Genomic DNA, 11,051 nt, shown 5'->3' on the forward strand with positions numbered 1-11,051 from the left:
AAAAAAAAAAAAAAAAGAATCCCTAAATCTACCTGTGACTTGCAAGCCCCTGTTTCGAGATGTCCTGCCCTTTTTGGGCCAAACCAATGTATGTCCTCCATGTATTGATTTATTATTCTACCTGTAATTCCTGTCTCCCTGAGAATGTATGAAAATCAAACTGTAACCCAACCACAGCGAGTCCACTTGCTCAAGGATTCTTGGGCATGGCTACAGGCCATGGTCCTCAAATTTGGCTCAGAATAAACCTCCTTAAATTATTTTACAGAGTTTGTCTTCTTTTCCATTGACATTATAAATTACCCAGCCTATGGTATTCAGTTTTAGCAGCAGAAAACAGGACTAAGGCAACTCCTACCTTAAACTTCTCTAGCACAACGTAATATTAAAAGTAGATGCATAGTAAATAGTAAATTATTGTTGATTTTGTGACCTGGTTTCTCTTTCTATAATCCCAGACAGTAATGCGTTCTCTCGCATTGTTTCAGGACAATACATTGCGGAGTGGACTGTGATTGTAGCAGACAGTTAATTCCAGACCTTCTGGAACGACTGCAAAAGGCAACATAAGATTGTGCAGATTATGAATGAAAAAATCCTAAACAATCTCAGACACTGATCATTAGATGAGACTTCCTAAATTTAAAAAGAGTCCAGCTTTTCTTCCTATCACAAAAATTATCTATTAAAATCTATGCTCACTTTGGAGTCGATCTGTAGCAAAGCACACTCATGTACCATTTCAGTACCTTGCTAGGGTCTTCAGTACTCAAGAGTTCCTGGAAATGAGTCCTTAGCAGTGGAAAGCTGCTTTTTAGAGTCTTCTAAAACAAATCCAAGAGGTTTTGATCTTCAGTTCTAATGTAGACTAACAACAGACTTACTTTCCTAATTTTAAAGCAATCCAATTTCTTTGGCTGTATTTGTGAGTTGACAGTTTAGTGTGCTTCGTAAAAAACACAACACTAAATAAAAAAAACCAAGTCATTTTTCACTTCTACGAAGAACAGGTCCCACCCCAGCGCTCCCTGGGGACCCTAACTCCAGCCCGCCTCGGTAAAACACGGCTCCGCCCCACACCCGTAGCCCAGAGTCCTTAGCAGTGTGTTGCTCATTTGGTTCGGGAGAAGCGAGGCGGGACTTCCGTTGTTTGAAAAACTTCCGGCGGGAACCGGAAGGTGCGATGACACACAGAATCCCGGGTGTTCTGACGAGCCCGGCGGGAAGGTGAGCTGTTTGTGCGCCTTGGCGGTCTTTCTGAGGGCTCGCACGAGTCCGGCGTCCGGGCTCCGGTATTTTTTGGGGCCATTTAAAGAGTTCTGAGCGCTCATCTGGGAAATAACACCCCCCCTTTTTAAAAAGTGAGAAGTATCATTGCATTTTACTGTCAGCAGTCTGTGTCTTACAACCTGCACCCGGAAAAACCCTCCTAGCTGCCGCGTGTCACCTGGCGCGTCTTCTCAAATTGCAGCAGCTCTTAGTGCATAGGAACAGATATGAGAAAGCCCAGGAAAGCTAGATTGTTTTTATATGGCAAATTTCTGGAGATGGGGGAGGAAGCACTCTTTTCACTGTCAGATGGTGGACCTGTCTGAATCAACTGCATCTTCAGCAGTATGCCTGGCATTTAGGAGGCGCTGAGTAACGGTTGAGGAAAGGGATGAATGGGAACTCTCTAGACAACTTTTCTCGAACCTCCCACATGACAGCATGTCGTTAACATAATGTGTAAGGAATGGGAAATAAGGCTAGTCTTGGTGTTCTGGGCACTGGGCTCTAGTCCTTTGCCACATATCTCTTCCCTATGAGTAAACCATTTCAGCTTATTGGATCTCAGGCTTCTGATTGTAGCAGGACCGTCTGATCTTAGAGGCTCTAATATTTTGTTTTTGTGACTTAGGGATCTGTGCTACATTCCATGCACTTCTTCTGGTCCTTCAGGGAAACTTCTTTAGGTGCCTCTTGGGATGTTCACCTCTGCTCTCCTTGAATTTTTAAATTGTTGTGTTTCCAGTTTGAATTTAATATTTATATGTGTACAGGTCCTTTTGCCCCTTTCTCCTGATTTTCATTTGTCCTAGTTTAGTACCTCCTTAGGAACATCACAGCAACCTCAGGGTTATTGATTTGGACTATGTTTATGTGCCCACAGTGATAAGAAAGTTTCAAAGAAGGGAAAATCCCAAGTCACTAAAGAATAGGAATGTTCTTGTGTGCCATCACTTTTTAAAGAAAGTAGTGTGACGTATGGCATTGCCTAATAATGATGGAAAATAAATGTAAATTCCTCTATAGAGATCATATTTGTGTACATTCTGATGTTCATTTAATAAGTAGTTATAGGGCGACTGTTAAGTGCTAGGCACTGTGATATGTAAGTGAAGAAGGCAAATGTGTTTCCTGCATGGTGTTTACTGCCTTGAGGGCGATACAGACAATAAAACAAAAAGATAATTATATATTACGTTACATACTACTGTATAAAGAAGTAAATAGAGTTCTTTTCAAATATAGTATAACTGAGAAACTTATTGTAGGCCTAAAATGTTAAGATCTAAGGGATGAGACGGAGCCAGCCAATTGACAAGCAGGGGGAAGAGGGCTCCAGGTGGAATGAGCCTGAGGTGGGAAAGAATCATGCTTGTTACAGGGCCTGAACGAATGTTGTGAGGAGAGCTGAGGAGCTACAGTAAGTGGTGAATGTGGTTAGGAAAGTAGGCAGAACTGAGTCCTATGGGGCATTTTAGAAGGCCATGGTAAAAAAATATGGTTTGATTCTAAGTGAAGAATGAGGTGGGAAGTCATTAAATGTTGCTAAGCATTTTCTAAATGGTCTTTTGCATTGATATGTGGTGAATGGGTTGTAGGGGCAAGAGTGGAAACAGGGAGGACAGTTAAGAGGCTATTGCAATAGTCCAGGTGAGAGATGTTGAGAACTAAACGCCTACAGGACCTCGTAAAGATTTAAGATAAGTTTTGGAGGAAGAATTCATGTGATTTACTAATAGTCTGGATGTGGGAGATGAAAGAAAGAAAGATTTGTAATGTTTTGGCTTAGAAATTGGAAGTTTGGAAGATGATGGATATGTTTATTATCTTGATAGTGGTGATGTGTATACATGTGTCAAAACTTAACAAATTTGTACAGTTTAAACACTTGCAGTATGTTGCATGTCAATTACACCTCAATGGAACTGTTTAAAATTTTCCAAGGTTCCGGCTTAGCAAATAGGTGGATCGTGGTGCCATTTACTGAGATGGGAAAGGCTGGAGTAGGAATGGATTTTAGGGCAAGGAATAGCCATCTAGAGTGGCATTGTGAATGTGTTACGTTTTGATAACTGTGAGGCATCTAAATAGTTTCAGAGGCAGGCAGTTTATTATGTGTCGGAATCATAAAGGCAAGGTTTTAATAAATGGATGATTTAGGTATTTAAACCCATGGAAATGGGTGAAATTTGGGTTAATCTAACAAGTTTTATGATACAAAGTAAGAGGACATCAGAGTAGTGGAGATGGATAAACAGGCCCCAACAACATTGGTCTTTAAATTGGAGTATACCGAGCTCTGGGAGTATACCTGATATAGTTCCTAGAAATAATTTCTAGGTCCTCAGCTTCTAAATCACTTTCAAAATCTGATCTGCTTGAAATTGGCCTATCTGTTCATGCAGATTCTGCTTTTCCACCCCCATCCCCTTTATACTATTTTTTTTTTTTTTTAGCTTATAAATAACAGAAATTTATTTCTCACAGTTATTTGAGGCAGGGAAGTCTAAGATAAGGCACCAGCAGATTTGGTGTCTTGTGAGGGCCCACCTCCTGGTTCATAGATGGCATTTTCTTGCTGTGTGCTCACATGGTGGAAGGGGTACACTAATTTTTTTTTCTACTTGTGAAAAGAAATGCTTACATCTTACTCATCTTTCCATGGTATGTTGTCTCCAGGGTGCCTAATAAAGGGGCAGTTGGAAATATTCGTTTCAGGGAAGCCTTTTTTAAGGCTAATGGTTAATTAAAACAAGCCTGCTAAGGGTTTGCCTATTCCTCTTTTAAACACATTTCTGTTAAGGCTGAAGTGTGGAGAGAGAATTGTTGTGTAGTCTGTATGGGAATGTTCTGAATTCAGGTATGTTGTAGAATGGGGTGGTGGGAGTGGTTATAAGGTGATCTGGGTGGGTTGTTTGATGGGGAGCTTAGCACCTTCAGGTTTTTACTCCTGGGCTGGTCAGATTCTACAGAGAAAAGCCTTCCCATTCTCCTCCCTAGAGGGTAAGGATCTGACTGACTGGCAGCATTTTGGGAACTTAGTGGGAGAAGCAGACTTGAGGTTTTTTTGTATTTAGCATTCAGTCTGTATGGTTCCCATGCCTACAGTTAGACTTGGTGTCCTCTACTCTAGAGACTGTTGTACCTTTTCTAGAGAATGTACTTCTAGATTTTTTCCTGGGGGCAGTTGCTTAATATTATAGCATGAAGTGGAATAGGGCACCTATGCTTTGTGTCAGACAGCTTACACCCAGCCCTAAACCCTTCCACCTTTAGTTCCAAAGGTAACAGCTATGGCTTCCTGTGAGTTTTTTGAGAATACTGCAGGGTAAATTGGTTTGGTGCAAATGCTCCCATTCCTGGCTTGAGATTTTAATTTTTATGTAATGAAATCCATTAATCTTTTTGGTTTTGGAATTTTGAGTCATGCCCAGGAAAACTTCCATTTCCCTACCCCTACTCAAGATTATGCAAAGAGTCTCTGTTAATTTTTGTAGTACTTCTGTAGTTTTGTTTTGTACATTTTAAATCATTGGTCATTGGGGAATATGTTTTTGTTCATGGTGTGGAGTTAGGGATTAAACACTTATTTTCTTCCAGAGAAATAGCTTGTTCTCTCAATACCATTTATTGAATAATGCATTTTTGCCCTACCCTGGTTTGAAATGCTACCTCTGTCATACACTGACTTCCTCCGTTTTTTGTTGTGGTAAGATATATATAACACAGAAATCACAATGACCTGTTTGTTTATGATCAGTATCTAGAAGTATTCATTTGAGGAAGGATGGCCTGTATAACTATAAAATCCCAAAAAGAGTGAAAGAAAAGACAGAAGCTTATCCTGTCTATTTCCTGGAGACTACTTTCTTTTGTTCTCCTGGTTCCCTCTGAGCACTATTGTGCCCTGTCATTCTGCACTTACTGTACTGTGTTAAGCCATAGCTGGTGGGAGAACATATTCCCTTTTGTGGCAACCCCTTTAGTATTTCTATGAGGAATTACTTCCTCCTCTAAGTGGATGGTAGAACCAGAGGCATTATAGCATATGACTGGTTTAGGAATTTGAAGTGTTCCAAACTCTCAGAGTCTAATGCTGTTTTTAGGGTTTGACAAACATCCTGTAGGTAATGAATCTTATCAGCTAAAGTAAATTTATTTACTTCTTGTATTATATGATATCTCTGGCTATTTGTCTTAATTTTTTTTAAGAGCTGGGCCTTTGAATTTGGTAACTATTTTATAAGGGAATAGTTATTTTATTTATTTATTTTTTTTTGAGACAGAGTCTCACTCTGTTGCCTGGGCTAGAGGGCTATGCTGTCAGCCTAGCTCACAACAACCTCAAACCCCTGGGCTCAAGTGGTCCTCTTGCCTCAGCCTCCCAAGTAGCTGGGACTACAGGTGCATGCCACCATGCTTGGCTAATTTTTTTGTTTCTGTTTTTAGTTGCCTGGCTCATTTTTTCTATTTTTAGTAGAGACGGGGTCTCATTCTTGTTCAGGCTGGTCTTGAACTCCTGAGCTCAAGTGATCCTCCAGCTTCGGCCTTCCAGGGTGCTAGGATTATAGGCATGAGCCACAGTGCCTGGCTGGGAATAGTTATCTTGTTTTAGGAATAACCTGGCTGTATATTTAGCCCATCAGCATCATTTATTTCATTGCCAACTTCGTAGAGAGGCCTCTACTTTATACTGCAAGAAGATACAGAAGAGGGAAAAATGTTTCTGTCTTTGAGATATAGTTTAATAAAGGACTTTATAATTTACTGCTCCATAGTATCATCATCAAATAACACTTGCAGAATACTCAAGCACGCAATTCGAAAAAAGCTAAGAATTGTCATCCTGTAGGAGCTTATATTTTTGAAAATGTAGCTCACACTCTTAAAGTTTTTAAACTATTGGAAGGCTGTTAGCTGTTCTTTTAATTGGCATCTATATAGCTGAGGAAACCAGTGTTTGGGCTTATGAATAAACCTCCTCTTTTCTATGAAGTGTTAGTTTTGAATGACACATCATTTTGTAGCCAGGTAAGTGATCAGACTATTCAATTCATGCTGATTTCATGTTCTGTTTCTTCCAGATGTCATCATTGCCAAGAAGAGCAAAAGCACAGGTTCAGACTGTGGTATTGAAAGATGAATTTTCTTCCTTCTCTGAGTTGTAAGCATATTGGCTTAATATGGGGGTGGGTAAATGATGATTATTTTAAGGAGTAATGCATTCTGTCAACTAACTCCTTACGTGATTTGGGTGGAAGAAAGCTATGTCTTTTTCATTCATTCATGCAACGAATATTTGTTGAACTTATGCTGTGTTCCAGACTCTGTCTAAAGATAAAGTGTTGGTGATAAGGTGTTGAATAAGGAGAAAGTAACCAACTTAATATATAAGATAATATTTACATTAGAATGTAAACTACATGAGAGTAGAGAGTTTTATATATTGCTTTAGAACAGGGTTACTCAACCTCTGCAATATTGACATTGTGTGCATGATAATTTGTTGTTGTGAGGATTCTCCTTTGCCTTGTAGGATGTTTACCATCATCCCTGGCATCTACCCGTTAGGTTTCAATAGCATCCCTTCCCCCCGCCCCCCAAGTTTTGACAATCAGAAATGTCTCCAGACTTTGCCAGGTGTTCCCAGTTGAGACTCTCTGGTTTAGAGTACCATGTTAGGTGCTCTGAAGATATTTGTTAAATAAATGACTGATTAATGTTAGGCAGTAATAAGTACCGTGAAGAAAAATAAAGCAGGGTAAGAGAGCATAGAGAGCATGTTGAGTAGTTGTAGTGGGGGAACATTTTGGATAGAGTAGTCAGGGAGTTCTTTGAGAGGGTGTGGCAAGAGATCTAAATGAGATGTGGGAGTGCAACTTGCAAAGATCTTGGGGATGGGTGTTCCAAGTAGAAAGAGCAGCAAGTGCAAAGACTCTGAGGCAGGAATGAGTTTGATGTGTTCAGAGAACAGCAAGAAGACCAGTGTGGCTAGTCCAGAGTCACTAAGGCAGAGAGTGATAGGAAATGAGATTGGAATGGGCAGGTTCTAATAGGCTATGACAGGGTATTAGGATTTTATTTAAAGTGTGTTGGGAAGCCACTGGAGGGTTTTGGGCAGGGATGTGACATGATCTGGTTTACATTTGTAAAATATCATTCTGGTTTCTCGAGGGCAAGAGTGGAAGTAGGGGAGTGAGATAAGCAGATCGTTATAGAAGCCTAGGGTTCTAAAAGTGAAAGTGATGAGAAATGATCTAATTTGGGATATATTTTGAAGGTAGAGTAGACAAGACATCCTGTTAGATTGGGTTTGAGATATGAAGGAAAGATAGGCATTTTGGGGAGACTGGAAGAGGAATAGGTGTGAGGGGTGGTAGAATTGGGGTTCTATTTTGGATTTGGTAAGTTTGGGGTAATTGCCAGACATCCCAGTGAAGTGGATATACAAGTCTTAAGCTCAGGGGAAAGGTCAAGTTGAAGATACTATATGTATGAAACTGAGATCCCTGTATTGAGCCATAGGACAAGAGCAGATCAGCTAGCAGGAAAGCAAAGAGAGAGGGGAGGAGAGGGCTGAGGACTAAGCCTTGGGAGATTTCAACATTTAGAGGTTGGGGAGAGAAGGAGGAGTTAAAGGGATTAAAGGGAATCTTCCAGAAGTAGGATGAAAACCAGGGGAGTTGGGATTCCTGGAAGGCATGTAAAGGACATGCTCTAAGGGGTGCCAGATGCTTCTGAGATCTCACTTGTAATGGAGAATGAGAGTTGACGAGCTGCTTTAGAACTGCTTCATGTATAACAAAATGATACCTGTGCTTGTGTTTTCTTCGTAATAAGTAAAAGCCCTTTAATCTTGGCAGTATTCCTGTATGATATAAGGTTAGTAATCCTACTTGACAGGTGATGCGACTGAGGTAGGAAGAGGCCATCCTGCTCAGTTTATTGATAGTGTGAGTGGAACCCTGGTTTTCTGATTCCTTCGTTTTCTAATTCTAGTTCCTTTTGATTCCACTGCTATTGTGTTATGTTATTCTAATGATTCCTGTTTGTTTATTTGTTTTTGCTTACTCTTGGACTTACTAGTATCCACCCCTGAAGGGAATTCACTTTGAAAACACCAGTGGTTTGACCTATCAGAATTATGCTTTCCTAGAGCATAACTTAGCTAAGAAGTCATTCAATTAGGTTTTTGCCTCTAGGCAGAACTTAACATTCAAACACCCAGACATCCCTACTCAGTAGTCTCAGTGAAGGGAGTGGTTATCCTTCCCACTAATATTTGTCTCTTACATTAGGGTAGAAATAGAATGAACTGGGTTGGCAGGAGCATTATATTCCTTTACCAGAGTTCACTTGGCTGCTTTTTCAGTGCTTTTGCTGTGAGTTTAATTCTTTGTTGTTAGAAAAGTACTGTAGCTATGCCTGATCCAATCTGATAGGGAAACAAATCTGTTCTTTGAAAGGAAAAAAAGGGTTAATTAAATCAGTTGGAAGCATCTTGATGCTGGATTTTTATGTAATGTAGGGTGTTTCCTAGAGCCATTTCTCACTCCTTTCATTGATTTGAATAACTTATTAATAATACAATTTGAATGAATTTGATTAGCACTTAGGAACTTATTTAAGTGCTTTTCACTGTTAAAATTGAAAAGCTCATATTGACTATGGTGTGACATGACCCAGTAAATTACTTAAGGTAATAAATGATTTTTTTATGATTTGAATGTATGTGTATATGTGTTTGTTGGGTGAGAAGAGAATGGAGATACCTGTGATTTACAGCATATTGGGGTATTTTTTACATGGGTGCCTAATTAACTCTGTTGGTTCAGTTCTTAGCAGTGACAGTTCACAGCCTGTGTGCTCCTATCACTCTATTTTATATTAAACACCTGCTTTATCATTTTTTCAAAAAGTATGTGTCTTTTTTTTTACCTTTGACATTTGTTTTTTTTTCCTTGGAAATTCTTCTGTCAATTTACTCCTAGATCATCTGCCTCTGAAGAAGATGACAAAGAAGATAGTGCCTGGGAGCCCCAAAAGAAAGTTCCTAGAAGCCATAAGCAGCCTGCTCCGAAGGAATCCAAACCCAAGAGGGTACCTCGGGTGAAGAAGACCACCCCACAGATCAGTGATGGCACAGAAGGCATTTCTGTTAAGGAGGAGCTGGTAGGTGCTGTAGCTAGGTAGAGGGAAGTTTCTAGTGTTCTAGTTACTTTCTCCTTATACAGAGTAGGACAAAGCATGTAAATGGCAAAAACTGCCAGCAGTGGTGTCCCCTGCCATGGGTCTCAATAATATTTATCTTCAGATCCACTATGTTTTCTTTGTTTATTTCCTTTTCTTTCTCCTAGGAGGTGGTCTCAGTATGGTAGTGGTGGTAATGATGGTGGCATTAGCAAATATTTGAGTGCTTACCATTAGCCAGGCCACTTGGTCAACATTTTATTTGTGTGATTTTACTTGATATTCATAATAACCATTGAGGCAGGTGCTATTATCCTGATTTTATAGATAGGAAAGGTGAGGCAAGAGATGTTCAGTGACTTGCTCATGGTATACGGAGAGTAAGTGATGTTAACTGGCTTTCTAAGTCAGGAATATGATTTTGTCAGCATTTCGGGAACTGAGACATCTCTTACGGGTGTTTTTGGATCAGCCATGCTCATTCGAGTGATGTATACAATCAGAGTGCTGGCTTAATAATTAATCGTTTGAAATAATCATCTCAAGGACTTAAAATTCTTATGGCCCACACTTTTTCTCTTTGGAGGCTGAACTAAGTAGGGAATTAAATAATAATCAGAAATTTGCTTGATGTGCATGGGCTCAGAATAGGAGGATTAGAGAAATTCATTCATTTGAGTTTATTGAATGTCTACTGTGTTCTAGGCATTGTGCTTGTCACGATGACAATTGAATATTTTAATTGCATGAAGCTGAGGTAGTCTGAAGTATCCATCTCACAGCAAGGCTTTCTTCACTGGGACGAAAATACCTCAGAATCTGTTTGCTAAGCTCTCCTCTCTTTCATACATTACTTTGAAGAATGCTGGTCATATTTGCTTTCTGTAGTTCTTTTTCTGCTTCTCTGTAGCTGACAACCTCCTATATGATTGACACTTTCTTTAGTTCTGCCAATTCATTTGATTAGGTTATTATCAACTCTTATAGGCCTGAGGGTCGTTCTTCATATCTCTGCTCTGATCCTACTATTTAGTAATTCTGGAAAATATATTTGATAGGAGAGAAGATTGCATTTTGACTGAAATTTAGATTGGGAGTACTTCGTGTTTGTGTTATCTGTGTCACTTAGATAACGGAGAACAGGGTAACTTGTGAAACTGTAAGCTCCTTAGGGGCAGGGTTTTTGTCTTTTTTACCACTCTATCCCCAGTGTCAAGATGAGTGCCGGGTCTCATTCCTTCACTCCTGAGCTATCACTTAGATGGGGCGTGGCGAGGCAGTGGTGCAGAGAGTAGTTCCTAGACACTTGTGTGGACTCCTATTAGAGAAAAATGCGTGACACTACCCTGCTGTCATTCTTCTGTCCTCTAGCCTTCTGCATAAATTGGTTGCAGGTGAAGCCTGTTGAGTTTTGTGAGCATGTGAGATTCTTCTCCCCCCATATGGTTGACTTTGATTGCAAGTTTGTTTTTTTTTTTTTTGTGACAGAGTCTCACCGTGTTGCCTGGGCTAGAGTGCCGTGGCGTCATCCTAGCTCACAGCAACCTCAAACTCCTGGGCTCAAGCGATCCTCCTGCCTCAGCCTCCCGAGT

At 40.1% G+C, this 11,051-nt stretch overlaps 1 protein-coding gene across 1 annotated transcript in view; it reads left to right on the plus strand.

Annotated features, from left to right (window-relative positions):
• The first annotated feature begins 1,214 nt into the window (after positions 1–1,214).
• LOC105817941 (S1 RNA-binding domain-containing protein 1-like) overlaps positions 1,215–11,051 on the plus strand; it is a 16,754-nt gene continuing 6,917 nt past the window's right edge. The window contains exons 1-3 of the mRNA XM_012653787.1: positions 1,215–1,227; positions 6,354–6,433; positions 9,261–9,441. Coding sequence (XP_012509241.1) covers positions 6,354–6,433; positions 9,261–9,441 — 261 coding nt within the window. The 5' untranslated portion in view covers positions 1,215–1,227. The remainder of the gene's footprint in view (positions 1,228–6,353; positions 6,434–9,260; positions 9,442–11,051) is intronic.

The sequence above is a fragment of the Propithecus coquereli genome, unplaced genomic scaffold, assembly GCF_000956105.1.
Source record: "Propithecus coquereli isolate 6110/MARCELLA unplaced genomic scaffold, Pcoq_1.0 Scaffold43, whole genome shotgun sequence".
NCBI lineage: Eukaryota > Metazoa > Chordata > Mammalia > Primates > Indriidae > Propithecus > Propithecus coquereli.